The sequence below is a fragment of the Sorex araneus genome, chromosome 2 (genome assembly GCF_027595985.1).
Source record: "Sorex araneus isolate mSorAra2 chromosome 2, mSorAra2.pri, whole genome shotgun sequence".
In the NCBI taxonomy this organism is placed as follows: Eukaryota; Metazoa; Chordata; class Mammalia; order Eulipotyphla; family Soricidae; genus Sorex; species Sorex araneus.
This window is the reverse complement of record NC_073303.1, coordinates 162082283-162099183: the sequence shown is the minus strand read 5'-3', so window position 1 is coordinate 162099183 and position 16901 is coordinate 162082283. Positions and strand designations below refer to the sequence as shown.

The 16901-nt window shown below is 35.1% G+C and overlaps 2 protein-coding genes across 2 annotated transcripts; both read left to right on the top strand.

The window, feature by feature from the left end:
- Positions 1–6058: 6058 nt before the first annotated feature.
- Positions 6059–6985, top strand: LOC129402308 (olfactory receptor 5H2-like). Its single transcript, XM_055128317.1, has one exon. The coding sequence runs from the start codon at positions 6059–6061 to the stop codon at positions 6983–6985; it is 927 nt and encodes a 308-aa protein (XP_054984292.1).
- A 5099-nt stretch (positions 6986–12084) lies between these two features.
- On the top strand, positions 12085–16901 carry LOC101539677 (olfactory receptor 5AC1-like). The gene is given in 2 exon segments (XM_012932388.2): positions 12085–13007; positions 16844–16901. Coding segments are annotated over 2 exon segments (981 nt in total).

The window sequence follows — 16901 nt, the reverse complement described above, 5'->3', positions numbered from 1 at the left end:
GAACTTGCTGAAAAATTTTAATTTGGTGTAGTCCCGGTTGTTAATTTTTGTATTTTTGTCTTTGCCAGTGTGGTCATCTTGTTGGAAGACTCCTCTGGGATCAATTTCCTGAAAAGTTCTGCTTATATTTTCTTCAATATATTGTATGGTCTGCTCTAACCTCAAAATCTTTAATCCACTTGGAGTTTACTTTTTTGAATGGTGTGAGACATAGTTTTAATTCCACATTTTCACATGTGGCTAGTCTGTTTTTTAACACCCTTTGCTGAAGGGACATTCTTTGCTTCATTTTATAAGACTTAGCCCCTTTGTCATAGATTAGTTATCCATAAATCTGGGGTGCTAACGCAGGACTGTCAATTTTGTTTCATTGGTCTGCAGGTCTGACTTCATTCTACATGAAAACTCTTAAAACTCAAATAATAGAAAACAATCCAATTGGTAAATGGGCCAAGTTTTAAACAGATATCAATAAAATGGCATTTAGATGTCATAGAAGGATACAAAATATGCATAATATCATAAATAATCAAGAGAAAGCAAACTACAGCCACAATGAGAAATAACCCACCAAATAGCAGAAACTGAAATTGAAATTAACACTGGAAGTAGCAAATCAGATATATATATATATGTATATATATATATGTATAGGCAATAAAATGATTTTGGAATTAAATACATGGCATTTAAAGAGGAAGTTAATTGAATTTAAGCTTTATTCACAATAAACCCCACCTCTGCACATCATACTGCTTACTCAACCCTTCTGCATCATTTCCTTTCCAAAGTTCTAAGGATCACTATCACTGTCACTGTCATCCTGTTGCTCGTCAATTTGTTCGAGTGGGCACCACTAATATCTCCATTGTGAGACTTGTTCTTACTGTTTTAGGCATATTGAATATGCCACGGATAGCTTGCCAGGGTCTGCTGTGCAGGCGGGATACTCTCAGTAGCTTGCCGGGCTCTCTGAGAGGGACAGAGGAATCGAACCCGGGTCGGCCGCGTGTAAGGTAAATCCCGACTCGCTGTGATATTGCTAAGGATAAGAGAGAATTAATTAGTCTATAAAATGAATATGACTTTTGTTTCCCTCTAAATAATCATGATTTAAGAGGAAGATAGACAGTCTTTAGATATCAAATCAAAATTTCATGAACTGGGGACACTGGTGCTGGGAAATGTACTGGTGGATTCATGGGTGTTGGAATATTAGATGACTGAAACCCAATAATGAATACCTTTGTAATGCTCTATATCACAATGATTCAATAAAAAAAAAACTTCATGAGTTAGTAAGCTAAGTATTAGTTTCCTGAAGGATTTTTCACTAATAACTTTTTTCTGTTATTGTACAAAAGGAAAAATCCAAACCTATCACTATCAATAGATTTCCTTAACAGTAAAGTTCCTGATGTAGCCTTGAAGGGCCAGTTTGGCCCACCCAGGCTGATCTCCCTGACCCTGTTCACATCCACTGATTTTCTCATGCAGGCCAGCTACACTTACCTTGTGTGCTTCTCTGATGCTTCAAGTCTCTAATAGTTTAGAAACTTCAACAATAGAAGGTTTGGGGATACTTCATCCATTGGCATCACACAATTAGAGATGAAGAACCTCAGGCCCAACCCTACACCTGCTCAAATAGAATCTACATTTGAGATTTCCAAGAGCTTTACAGCAGGATATTTGAGAAACATTGGCTATGTCTCCCATCATTATTATTGTCTTTTGTTTTGTTTTTCTATGCTCTGTCCCTGACCTTTGCCCAGTGAGATTTTCCATCTGATTTCATAAACAACTGGACAGCTGATAAAAGCCTGAACTGCAGTTGGGATGAAATGGGTCATTTTCTTGGTTTTAACTCTTGAAGAAATCTAGAACTCATTAAAATTGTCATTAAAGTTTTGTCATTAAAATTGTTTATGGCTAAAACTGTCTTTGACTGCCTAAAGAAGGCCATAATAATCAAAGCACTCAAATGCTACACCTGCTCTGAAACTGTCCTTCCCATACACAGCTCAGATACACTTTCTATGGCAGCTTAAATTAAAACTGTTGAAACAAAGTGTGAACAATAAGTTGATGTTTATGATTTCCTGGGACGTAATGTCCTGTGGGACAAGCTGACTTCTCATACTTGCCTAAGTACACATTGGCCAGTAGAAAAGTTCAGCTTTGTCCTAAAGGAGTCCTTGTGTGCTATCGGGGGAATTGAGGGCCTCCTTCCCCTCCTGAATAAAGCACAGTTGTGCTATTGGCTAACTCTTGTGTCAAAACAAGTTTATATCGATATTTCCTGGAGATGAGGAAATGAAGCCCCCAAGATGAATCAATGTTTGTCACCTCTGCTATTGTCATTCTTTTCTATTCTATTTGTTTCCTGCTTTTGCCTAATATTTTAAAAGGATCTCTATACTTTCTCCTAAGAAATGGGTAAGAAGATTATTTTCTACAAAATATTTATTATCCTATATAGATAAGATTTAAAAATGGTTTTTACTCACACTAATTTAAATTAGGCTTATAACTTGTGAAAATAGAAATGGAAGATACTGTAAATTGTGCATTTTATTTTTATGACTAGAATCTGTATCTGGAAAATAGCATGTTTTTGCACAGTGACTGAGTAGCTCCCATTGCTATCTTATTATTTTGTTTACCTAACTATAATTATTTTTATAAACTTTGAAGAATTTGAGATATAAATAAGTCAAAAGCATACTTAAGATTTTTAGGTCATTTGATACTTACAGAAGAAAAAATTTTTGTGATCTGATAAAAAGTCAAAGTCTATTGAACTTCTAAAATAAATCATGAACAAGTTGATTCCAACTCTTTATATACTTATTACAAAAAACTTTATAAACTATTCTACACACATATTATAGAAATATCTATTTATTATAGAGCATAAAGCAGACATCTGAGTATTTACATATGTATATTTACACACATACACTATACAAAACATATATCAGGAAATATGTACCGCTATGATGCTTTCCTACATTTATAAATTTATAAGTTTATACATGCAAATTGAATGAAAAAATGTCATTAAATAACATTTAAGAGTGGCCTATGAGATATACAGAATGCAAGGCAATTGCTTTTCATGCAGTACACATGGACTTAATCCCAGGCACCCCATTATGGTTCCTTGAGCACCACCGGAAGAGAGATTCTTGACCATAGAGACTATAGTAATGAACCCTGAGCAGTGCTGGTTGTGGTCCTCCCCCCGTAATGTAAATTAATCAATTAATTATTTATTTAATTCAAAGTTTTGTTTGCTGGAAATGAAGACGAATTCAAATAAAAATTTACCTAACCACTAGATTTAGTGACTTTAGTTATCTGCATTACTCTTACTTAGTCTTAGCTTAGTATTTCACTGCAGCACTGTCATCCCATTGTTCATCAATTTGCTGGAGCAGGCACCATTAACGTCTCCATTGTGAGACTTGCTACTGTTTTTGGCATATTGAATATGCCACGGGTAGCTTGCCTGGCTCTTATGTTTGGGTTGGATACTCTCAGTAGCTTGCTGGGAACTCTGAGAGGGATGGTTTAGTATTATTCTGCTTAAAACCAAACCACTCATAAAAACAAAAAATTTCCACAATTTGGAGTGAGCAACAGCAGAGAATATAGTGTGTTCTGCTAAACATATAGTATTTCTATGTTTCAGGTTCAATCACTTAAATCTCAAAAAGAGAAAAGAAGTCAACTATGGGACCAAATTTAGGTACATCAATATTTTTTAAAAAGCACGATTTACAAAAATTAAAATTTTCATAAAAAATAATTTTACAAGTTCGATGAGAAAGTGATCTGATTTATTTTAAAATAAAAGGATAAAAAATATTTTCTTAGGACTAAAAACTTATAAGAAAAACCAAATTAAAGCATTCACTTTCAGGATTCTAAATTTTCTCTTAATTCTCTATTTGGTCATTCTTTTTTACTTGATCTCTGGTATATTTGTCCAAGAGGTATCCATCTATGTTACTTTCTGTTATTCACACCCCAAATCATTTTCTTTACTCCAATACAGGTTTCATCCAGGTCCTATTTTATTTTTTTTGTTGATATCGTCCTGTATTGTCTCTTTGGAAAAATTTATTTAAATATAATAGAGGAGAAAATATCATACATGTTTCAACGGGAAGTACAAATACACCAATTGATCTTGACATTTCATAGAGTACTCTGTATAACTCTACTGTTTGATTTTGCTTCTCATCATTTTCTGACCTCAAAGGTATTTCATCATCATCATCATCAAGTTTCCTAACTTACACTCAAATAAAAAGTGATTATCTTTGTCTGACCAGAACATTTATTTTGATATCTGATTTTATTTTGCTTCAATGTTTTTAGTGTCTTTTCTCATTTTTGAGTGAACAACTCTCTGATCTCCCTGTTCCCCTTCCTCTTAACACCCTGCACCTTTTCTGGCCCTTCAGAAATCTTTTCATGGTATGAGCCAAACCTCTTGGATGCAATAGAAAATCAGTTTACTTCATAAAAACTGTTTCTAAGTAAATAACTGAAAAACAATCTGGTGGTAAAAAAAAGTTATCAACCAAGTTAAACTGAAAAAAAATAATGGTTGTAATGAAAAGAGATCAACCAAGTCAGCAGTCAAGATTATGTACTTGTATTAACTCAGCATTTTGTCATTGCTTCTGTGAATGGAATGCCAGCTCACACTAACAACGCTGCTGTGATGAGTGTAGGGTGAATTTAGTGGAGGGTGTATTTAGTTCATATTACTGCCTTAGACCCATCATTTTCTTTTGTTACTGAACTTTTGCATCCATCTTGTAAAGTCGTGTTTCTCATATGCCCGATCTAGGCAACTCCCTTTTCTCCAGGCACAAGGGAGAATGAGAATTCCATTTGTGGCTCTTTAGGCTTGCTGATTGGATGGCAATATCAGATCACCACTACAATGTTGTAGAAAAGGATATAAAAAGCAAGCAAGTTAATCTACATTGTGTATATGCCATACTGTCACTGTCACTGTCATCCCGTTGCTCACCGATTTGTTCGAGAGGGCACCAGTCTCTCATTACTGGTGCCTGCCCTATCAAATTGATGAGCAATGGGATGACAGTGATTACCTTTTTAAGACAAAATTATAGGATTCTTTTTTTTTCTTTTTGGGTCACACCCAGTGATACTCAGTAAACCCAGGTTTACTCCTGGCAGTGCTCAGGGGACCATATGGGATGCTAGGAATGAAACCCGGGTTAGCCCGTGCAAGACAAATTCCCTACGTGCTGTGCTGTCATTCCAGCCCCCATTACTATTTTTTTTTTGGCTTTTTAGGTCACACACAATGCACAGGGGTTATTCCTGGCTCTGCACTCAACTATTACTCCTGGCAGTGCTCAGGGGACCATGTGGGATGCTGGGATTTGAACACAGGTTGGCCGCGTTCAAGGCAAATGCCCTACCAACTGTGCTATAGTTCCACCTCAGAGAACTAATTCTTAACAATACTTACACATCTACACTTTGCAAAACACTCCTGGCACAACAATTGTGTTTAATCCAACTGAAAATCACTGGGCAATAAATACAACTTTCTTATTTTACTTGTTTTCAATTTCTTCCAATTATGTTTATTTTTTGTCCCCCCCTAAAAATTCTACAAAAAGTTCTTAGTGCATAACAAACTATGGATAAAGTTCCAGATCATTCACTTGACATAAACTTTATTTTTAATCCAGATATCTCCTAGACTCAGATTTTCCAAACCATACATAATATTTCCCACAAATTTAATAAATCCTTTAGTGCTATTCTTTCTTTTTTAATCTATTGACTCCTGCATGTAGTGAACAAAGACTTTGTGTTTCTCTGATTATTTCAAATCATAGAAGAATTTGCATGCATCTGAGTAATGATATATTAAGTGAATAAGTATTCTGGAAGGGTAATAATGTATTTCTAGAAAGTTACCAAGCTCTCAGTTTAAACTTTCATAGTGAATATTACTAATAACTTAGTGAATTTCATTTTAGGAGCCACCCAATGATACATGGAGAAGGAAAATACAACAGTGATTGCTGAGTTTGTTCTCACGGGACTTACATATCAAGAGCAGTGGCGAATCCCACTGTTTTTGGTATTTTTGGCAATATACTTCATCACCATCACAGGAAACCTTGGTCTTACTGTTGTTATATGGAATGACTCTCAACTTCACATCCCCATGTACTTATTCCTTGGAAGTTTGGCCGTTGTAGATACATCATTGTCATCAACAGTGACCCCTAAAATGATGGTCAACTTTTTCTCCAAGAATAGGATATCTTTCACTGAATGTGCGATACAATTTTTTTCTCTTACCATCTGGGTAACCACGGAATGTTTTCTCTTGGCAAGTATGGCATATGATCGCTATGTAGCTATATGCAACCCTTTACTTTATCCAGTGATTATGACCAATCGACTTTGTGTCTGGCTGATAACCACATCATTCATAGGTGGCATTATTCATGCCTTTATTCACACAGGGTTTTTGTTGAGATTAACTTTCTGTAATGACAATATAATACATCACTTTTACTGTGACATTGAGCCATTGTTTAAGATTTCCTGCTCTGATCCTTCAATTAATGTTCTGATAGTTTTTACTGTTGCTGGTTCAATTCAGGTAATCACTGTTATGATTATTCTTGTCTCTTACACACTTGTTCTCTTTTCAATATTAAAAAAGAAATCTTTAGAAGGCATGAAAAAGGCTTTGTCTACCTGTGGAGCCCATTTCTTATGTGTGGCTTTATACTATTTTCCTCTTATCTTCATGTATGTGCGCCCTGCATCTGCAAAGTCAGATGATCAAGATATGATGGATTCTGTATTTTATACTATCATAATTCCTTTATTAAATCCAATTATCTACAGCCTAAGAAATAGGAAAGTCATAGATTCACTGACAAAAACATTAAAGAGAAATGTTTAGATCTCATGCTAATGTCTTTTGTTTCATTTAAAGTTATCAATTGTATATGGAATTTTTCTATGTGCTTATTGGTGTTCAATATTCATAAAATGTAAATGCTGTACTTTTAATGATTTAAGGTATTGGTGATTTATAAAGTCTTCAATTATTTCTGTAGATATTAATAATAATGCAAAACTTTAAGCAAGTGTTAATGCCATAGGAATATAACTGAAGTAGTCAACAGTAAAAACTCTTTACTTCTGTATGTATTTCCTCACTGTGGGTCTCTTATGCCTTTATTTTTATAGAAATGCTGCTACATATGTGAAAATTAATTGAGTATATGTTTTCTAGTAGTATAACTATCCTGCCTGGAACTCATATCATTTTCTTTTTATTTATTTATTTATATTTTTATTAGTAAATCACCATGAAGTTACAGTTACAGCTTTACACATTATCATGCTTGTGTTTCCATCATCCAATGTTGGAGAACCCATCCCTCCACCAGTGCTCATTGTCCACCTCCAATGAACCCATTATCCCTCCCACCCCGCAAACCCATAACCCCCATCCCACCCAGCCTCTGTGGCTGTGCAGTTGGGATACTCTTGGTAGCTTGTTGGGCTCTCGGAGAGGGGTGGAGGAATTGAACCCTTGTGCAAGGTAAATGCCCTACATGCTGTGCTATCACACAAGTTTTTTTAGTTATCAAAATGTCTTAAATTTTACTTACTTAGGACATGGTCAGTTTGACTTCTTTCGGGTGTACTAATTGCATGCTACAGAAAAACAAGCTAAGTAGTAAAGTATTGAGGAAATTATGAAAAGAAGCTAAAGCAGTAGAAGCAGGACTAAACAGTGAGACTGTGCTCTTGTTCAGTTTGCCTCTGTGAGTAGCATCAAGTTTGCGTGCAGGTGCTGTGTTGCGTTTTAAAGTTGCTGTGGTTGTATTTCAATGAGTTTCTTAAAAGTTTTATAACCAGAAAGCTAAACAATAATAAAAAACTTATGTCAAATTTTAAATTTTATTTGAATGTGTATTCACACAAAAAGGAACACTAAATGTATGTTACAAAAATTTTAATAATGTTAAGGTGATCTGAAGGCAGTGGTGACTGTGAAGACAGAAAAGGGTATAGTTTTGAAGCCTAAGAGTACTACACAGGCTCTTCCCCTCAGATCCCATACTTTAAAAGAAGAATTTGATCCATTTTCAGATCTATTTCTTCCCTTCCTCTCTCTCAATGCTAAGATTTGTGCATAACCCTTCAGATAAGGTGAGGTACATACAGCAGCTGCTTCTTGTTCCTGTGTTTCATAAAACTGTAGCTGCTTATTTATTTTGATTTGCCGATACTTTTTTTTTGTTTTGTTTTTGGGTCACACCTGGCAGCGATGCACAGGGGTTACTCCTGGCTCTGCACTCAGGAATTACTCCTGGCGGTGCTCAGGGGACCATATGGGATGCTGGGATTTGAACCCGGGTCGGCCGTGTGCAAGGCAAACGCCCTACCCGCTGTGCTATCTCTCCAGCCCCTGATTTGCCGATACTTTTAAATTTCTGAACACATTTTCCAGATTTTGCTTGTAAACATAACTTTTATTACATCTTGTGTCTCATTTAATAGATGATCATTGATTCCATATTAAATATATGTGAAATAAATGTACCTAGAGCTATATACCTATATTTGTATATGATTATAGTATCATGTGTGTGTCTAGAGATACATATTTAATACCAGAATGAAATTGTCTATATAACATATGTGTGTATTTGTACTAGGTTCTGTATTGTTTTATAATCTCTATTTTCAAGCACTTTTAATTAAACCTTGTTTTTTTTTTTTAAATTCTTTTATTGATTCACCATGTGGAAAGTTACAAAGCTTTCAGGTTAAAGTCTCAGTTATACAATGCTCAAACACCCATCCCTTCACCAGTACACATATTCCATCACAAAGAATCACGATATACCTCCCCCCTTCCCCCACCTCCCCAGCACCCCACCCCGCATGTGTAACTGGTAAATTTCAATTTACTTTCACTTTACTTTGAATACATTCAATATTTAAACAAAAAATTCACTATTATTGATTTGGAGTTTCTCCCCCCCAAAAGTCGATCTGCTGAAAAGAAAGCATTTGGTAATTTGTTTTCCATTGCTGAGAATCAAGAGATATGAGGTCAGGAGGCCGCACTAGCAGCAGCATAGTTTTGGATTTCTGTATTTTAGTATTTTAGTAACTAAGTCCAGAGAAATATCTGCCAGGAATCACAACATTGTAAGCTTGTACCTCTCAGCTACTTTATATTCCACATATGAGTGCGATCTTTCTATGTCTGTCTCTTTCTGACTCATTTCACTCAGCATGATACTTTCCATGTTGATCCATTTATATGCAAATTTCATGACTTCATGTTTTCTGACAGCTACGTAGAGCCTGGCAAACTTAATTTGATTTGCCTTTCTTCATTTACAAACTACCTTTTGACTATTCCATATAGATAAATCACTGTGTCATTGAAGTCGTATTCTAGTGAAAATATTTGAAAGTATGTGCTGCAAAATAAAACATTTTATCTTTTAAGAGATTTTTATTTATCATCACTCATGACTAATTTATATTTTTATCAAAGTTTGTGTTGTTCCCAATTAAATACAATCAGTATAGTGCTTGTTACTTTTATTTACTATTAATCCGCTGATAACTATTTTATGTATATATACGCATACACATTTATATGTATATAAGTAAGGTGGCATATTATTTTTTATCACAATTACTTTTCAGGAGGGCTGTTTATCTTTCTCACCTAGTTCCTCAATTTTCCCTCTCCTGTAAGTATTAACAATCTGAGATTTATCATTTCATACAAGCTTTATAGTCATAATTGCATTCAAATATGTGTTCATAAATACACATTAGGGTAAGAAATCTAAGACTTTATTATCTCATGTAATCACTAAATATACATTTCTGAACACCTTTCCTTGATTGCAACACTTGTTAGGAATTTCTTTGAGTCATCTAGTAGAGTGTTCGCTTATTTTTCAATGACTTCCATAATATTGATCCTTGTGTATATAGCAAAATTTGCCGAAACATTTCTTAGTAATGATTGGTTTTCTATCTTTTTTTCAGTCTTTTCAATATATGAATGATGACTACAGTAGATGTTTCTCCCTGTGAAGAGATGTTATTTCCATGGAATGGTTTACTGGTATGGCTCTCTGAGTTGCAAAGTGAATGTACTAACCATTTTCTTTTTTTGGCACAGTGATTTATAATATTTTTAATAGTTATGTTTTAGACATACAGTGTTGTTGTGACTGACTTCCTCCATCACTATCTGTAGGTCCCCTCTCAAAACTCTGTCACCCAACTTAAAAACTAAGTTTCCTGGGTTGATTCATAGGTTTGTTTTCATTACCTACTTTTTTTTTATTGCCCAAGTTTTATTCCCTTATTGTACTGCCTTACATTTCACACTAAGAGAGGTAATTCTTTATTTTCCTTCCCCATCCTCACTTTGCTTAGCAGAAAACTTACATTTTCATCCAAATTGCAGCAAACTTTAGATTTCTTTCTTTCTTTCTTTCTTTCTTTCTTTCTTTCTTTCTTTCTTTCTTTCTTTCTTTCTTTCTTTCTTTCTTTCTTTCTTTCTTTTTTTTTGCTTTTTGGGTCACATAATCTGTGTTTGTATATAACTCAACGATATTTGTAATATATTTGTAAACATGAATTATATCTAATTTTTTCCAAATTTTTTGCTTTACAATGTCAGAGATTAACCCAGGGCCTCACACGTGCAAGGTAAGTGCTCTACAAATATATTACTTGCAGACCTCCTTAGAATGTTTTAATTGTTTTCCTTTTACATACTTAATCTAGTATGTGTTTTATTTATTTATTTATTTAAAATGTTAAAGAATTCAGATAAATAACGTAGTTATTTATCTGTAGTTCAGATAAATAACATAGTTACACTAGTGTTAACTTTTTAAGTTGTGATATACAAAGCTTTTGCATCACCACCAAAAATGTCTTGAACCTGCCTTCGGCCATGTTTGAAATTAGATTATTTAGTATAGTTTAACTCATATACATATATATATATAAAATAGTGCTAACATTTATGGTTTACTTTGTGCCAAGTCTACTCTATAATTCTTCTTCTCTGCTCCCCCTAACCTAGTATTCTCAGTAGGACCAAGGACCAAGTGTTCGTTTGCTATTTTCTTACTTTGTTTCTCTATATACAACTTACAGGTGAGATCATTTGGTACATGTCCTCTCCTTCTGGCATAATTTGCTCAGCATAACACCCTTCAGTTCCATCCCAGGTACAGTGAACTTCATTATTTCATTTTCCTCCCTTGTGGCTACTTAGTATTTCATTGTATACCACAACTTCCTTATCTGTTTGTCTATTTTTTGACATTTGGTTTATTTCCATACCCTGCTTCTTATACTGAGTGCTGCAGTAACCATAGGTGTGTATACTTCTTTCTGAATTAATGTTTGCTTTGTTTGGGTATAAATGACAAGAAGTAGAATTGCAGATAACATGGGAGATTACTCCTTCTTTCTTTATTTCTCTCTTTCTTTCTTTCTTTCTTTCTTTCTTTCTTTCTTTCTTTCTTTCTTTCTTTCTTTCTTTCTTTCTTTCTTTCTTTCTTTCTTTCTTTCTTTCTTTCTTTCTTCCTTCCTTCCTTCCTTCCTTCCTTCCTTCCTTCCTTCCTTCCTTTCTTTCTTTCTTTCTTTCTTTCTTTCTTTCTTTCTTTCTTTCTTTCTTTCTTTCTTTCTTTCTTTCTATCTCCATATCTAGTAGCATTTAAAAAAACCAAATGACTGGAATTTACCAAACCAAACAAATGTTCTATGCTTTTACATATATGTATTATACGTAGCATGTTTTTTCTTTTTTTATTTAATTTTCAGAATTAGTTTTCTAAAGAAAATTTACACAATGATAAATATTTCTATTCTGAACAAAGAAGAAAACACATTAACAAAAAATATGTCCTTTTCCAAATCAAATGTGATTACTTTATGGTCTTTATCTCAGTTTGCTTCACTTTTTCATTGCAGTGATCACTCCAAGTAAACATGATGGAAGCAAACAAGACACAAGTGACTGAGTTTGTTCTCACGGGACTTACAGATATTCCAGAACTCCAACTTCCTCTTTTTCTGGTGTTCTTAGTCATATATGTCACCACCATGGTGGGCAATCTTGGACTTATTTTTCTCATATGGAAGGACCCCCATCTCCATACCCCCATGTACTTACTTCTTGGTAGTTTAGCCTATGCAGATGCTTGCTCTTCATCTTCTGTTACCCCCAAAATGCTAGTGAATTTTTTATCTAAAACTCATATGATATCCCTCACTGAGTGCATCACTCAATTTTATTTTTTTGCTTCCAGTGCAAACACAAAATGTTTCCTCCTTGTAGTCATGGCTTATGATCGCTATGTAGCTATATGCAAGCCATTGATTTATCCAGTTATTATGTCTAGTTGCTTCTCTATTCATTTATTGGGCATTTCATACATTATTGGATTTCTTCATCCCATGATGCATGTGGGCTTGTTATTCAGATTATCTTTCTGCAAATCTAATATAATACATTATTTCTACTGTTAAGTTTTACAACTGTTCAAGATATCCTGTACTGATCCAGCACTTAATATGATTTTGATTTTTTTATTTTCAGTCGTTATTCAATCTTTTACTTTTATGACTATCATAATTTCTTACTCCTGTGTCGTTTTTGCTATACTGAAACAAAAGTCTGAAAAGGGCAGGAGCAAAGCCTTTTCCACGTGCAGTGCTCACCTGCTCTCTGTGACTTTGTTCTATGGCACTCTCTTCTTCATGTATGTGCGCCCTGGGTCTGGGTCAGCTGAAAATCAGGATAAAATGTATTCTTTGTTTTACACAGTCATAATCCCTTTCCTAAATCCTTTCATATACAGTTTAAGGAACAAAGAGGTTCTAGGGGCTTTGGGTCAAATAATAAACAAACAGTTCTCTAGGAAATTTTTTAAAAAATTGTAATCTCTGCAATACCCCAAGGTTTGAAGTTAAGCAATTTTGATTTGACTTTAAATTTTTTATTTATTTTTAATTTTTGTTTGAGTTTCGACAACACTGGGTGATGTTCAGGGGCTTTTCCTGGTTCTACATTAAGGAAGTACTCCTGGGTAGGGTGGGCTTGGGGAAGGCTAGATCTACTAGAGCTAGGGAATATATGGGCTGCTGGGTAACTGCAAACAAGGCAATACTTTGCTACCCTCCCTACCTTATACTATTGCTCTGGCCCATGACATTAAATTTTAATAGAAAACTAATACATAGGAGAGTTTCTGGGTGTTATGTGATAGAAGTCGGTTAAATGAATATACTTTTCATTGGAGGATGTTTTATATTACCTTAAACTAAACTATTTGGTTTTTGGGGAAAAGAAATCTCCTAAATCTCCTTTTAAAAATAAAACATCGAAAATTTGCAACTTTTAGGGCCTGGAGCGATAGCACAATGGGTAGGGCATTGGCCTTGCACACGGCCAACCCAGGTTCGATTCCCAGCATTCCATCTGGTCCCCCGAGCACCGCCAGGAATAATTTCTGAGTGCAGAGCCAGGAGTAACCCCTGTGTATCACCAGGTGTGACACAAAAAGAAAAAAATTTGCAACTTTTAGTTCTACAAATTCCTTCAAAGTTCAGTAGAGTAGTTTGCTTGTACTGGGGCAAACACTTGCATGTTTCTGTTTTAGGTTGGGTGATTGAGCCAACATATAACAAAGTGCAACTTTTCACATTTTCAGACCCACTGGAAGTGCCTTAAAAGATGTTTTACTTGAAGAGTAACTAAATATATGATTAAATCAAATAAAAATCATAGGTTATGTCAGTCTGGTTGATTTTTTCTAAGAATAATGTATGTGGAGATAAGGTAAAAAGTAGAATAGTGAGTAGAAACATTGAGAAGTAGAAGGCTCAAATTAAAAAATATATATAGCTATTTTAGATTATAGTTTGCTGCAGGTTGACTTTAGGTTGACCTTGTGACCCCTCACTACTTTCAGACTAGCAATAGCACTGTGGGCAAGGTGTTTGCCTCGCATGCAGCTGACCCAGGTTTTATTCATCCATCCCTCTCAGAGAGCTCAGCAAGCTACTGAGAGTATCCTGCCCTCAGGGCAAAGCGTGGCAAGCTAACCACGCCTTATTCCATATGCCAAGAACAGTATCAAGTCTCACAATGAAGATGGTACTGGTGCCTGCTCAAGGAAATCGATGAACAACAGGATGACAGTGCTACAGTGCATATAGCAATTTTATCAGGTAAATTATAGATAATAGTATCTGCTGATTTTTGTAAACTTCAGGATATATCTCCTTAGGTATTAGGAACCTACCCTGTATGTTTATCGAACTGTATCTCACAGTGATTCAATAAAAAAAATTTTTAATTAAAATAGGCCTCTTTAAGATATTCACATAAGATTTCAAAAGATAGAAAAGACCTTCACAATTTGTATTCCGCAGGCATTTGGAATACCTCTAGCTAAAGTCAATGAAAGCTCTACAAACATAACCAAAACTTCATGTCATTCCCTTAAGTACTTAGAACATAGGTGGATCTGTACAGAACAGACATGCATGCTTCTAGTGGCTTCTGCACTGTCTGCCAGCATTGTAAAACCCACAAGTGGTGTTACTAATACCCAAATCACTGTTGACAGAAAACTAAGGCTCTCCACCCTTGCCTAGAAGAATGAAAATTAGGGATATTTCCTTGATTTAGAGTTCTTTCTGGCCGGAGCAATAGCACAGCGGGTAGGGCATTTGCCTTGCATGCAGTCAACCTGGGTTTGATTCCTCCGTCCCTCTTGGAGAGCCCGGCAAGCTACCGAGAGTATCCTGCCCGCACGGCAGAGCCTGGCAAGCTACCCAAGGTGTATTCGATATGCCAAAAACAGTAACAACAATGGAGACGTTACTGGTGCCCGCTCCAGCCAAATGATGAACTAAGGGAAGACAGTGCTAGAGTGTTACAGAGTTCTTTCCAAAAAATACTTTGTATCAAGGACATCTTTCTATCTGGGAGGGCAAATATCTAGTTGGAGGACAAAGGATTTGTCATACTCTTCCTCTTCGCCTCTGAAAAATATCAGAATACAAAGCTACATATAAATGATTTAAGGATAATAAAGTCACCATGTATATAACAAAAAACATTGCATGAGTCTCATCCCTGAAGACAGTCAAGGTCCAGGAGAACTGGTCTATGGCTGGAAGCTTGCCACAGGTTGTTGGTCTGGGTAGAGGGCAGTTAGGATAGAGAATGGGCCACTATGATGGATGATGATGATGATAGTTAGAAATGATTGGTCTGGACAAGAACTGAATGTTTAAAGTAGTTAAAGGGACAAACATGAAAAACTTTTAGTACCTGTAGTGCAAAAATAATGCCCAGAAGGAATGGAGGGGGGGATAAAGAGAGAAAGAGAGAAAGAGAGAGAGAGAGAGTGAGAGAGAGAAAGTGCCTGCCATAGAGGCAGTCTGGGGTGGGGGGAGGGAAACTGGGGACATTGGTGGTGGGAAATGTACATTGGTGAAGAGATGAGTGTTGAAACATTGCATGATGGAAACCAAATCATAAACAGCTTTGTAATTGTATAGTCTATGGTGAGTCAATAAAAAAATACTAAATTAAAATTGAAAATTTTTTAATAAAATAAAAATTTATGAAGAACTGATACTGTACAAAGTTCACTGTAACACTGTCATTCCATTGCTCATCGATTTACTAGAATGGGCACCAGTAATGTCTCCATTGTAAGACTTGTTGTTACTGTTTTTGGCATATTGAATACACCACAGGTAGCTTGCCAGGCTCTGCTGTGCGGGTGGGATACTCTCTGTAGTTTGCCAGGCTCTCTGAGAGGTATGGAAGAATTGAACCAGGGTCAGTCGTGTGAAAAACAAATACCCATTGCTGTACTATTGCTCCAGCCATTGTACAAAATTACACAGATAATTTGGTAGAGAAAGCATTATTTTAATAAATGATGCTGGAATTGAATGTTTATAAGCAAAAATGAGCTTGGATTCACAAACTATGCAAACACAAATTCAAAATGGGTTTTAGACTTAAGTGGAGAAACTAGAAATGTCTATCAAAAGAACAACTATCTAAAATATTGTTAAATTTCACTTAAAATAATTACTTTTTAAAAATTAGCTAAGATTAAAGGACAAAGTAAATAATGTCAGAAAATATGTGAAAATATTGTACCTGTAAAAAACTCTAAAAGTAAAAATATTAGAAAACAAAACAATCAGACTTTAAATGGACAAAATCATTTAATAAGTCCTTCACTGAAAATATAATGCAGATATCAAAGAGAATAGAAAAAGAATTTGGTTAACATTATTATTTATCAGAAAATACAAATTATGCCCATAATGAGAAAATGACTAAAGTTAAAAATACATTCAATACTGGAAGCAGCAGTAGAACTTTTGTACTCAGAAATAGTCAATAAAGCGAGATTAGAAATAAATATACAAAACTTAAGAAACAATAAAATTATAAATGTAGGCCATTTTGCTTATACTAATCCCTTCCTCTCCATATCATATTGCTTACTTAAGCCATCTGAAGCACTTACAGTGAGTCTTCTTTTAGTTATGTTACTTTTCTCTACAGCATTTTATTTACAAATCTGAGGAACAGGAAAATTTGATTGAGCCTATCAAAAAGATGCCTTTAGTTTCCCTCTATAGAATCAGGATTCAAGTGGAGGGTAGGCTCATTTTATTCATTAGATACCAAATCAAAATTTCATAATAGGGTGACGTACCGTTTTTGGAATGAAGGTTCACTGACAGCTTTTTCTGCTAAAGCATAA

Excerpts from the sequence above, each read along its gene's own strand:
- LOC129402308 (XM_055128317.1), top strand. The coding sequence starts at position 6,059 with ATGGAGAAGGAAAATACAACAGTGATTGCTGAGTTTGTTCTCACGGGA.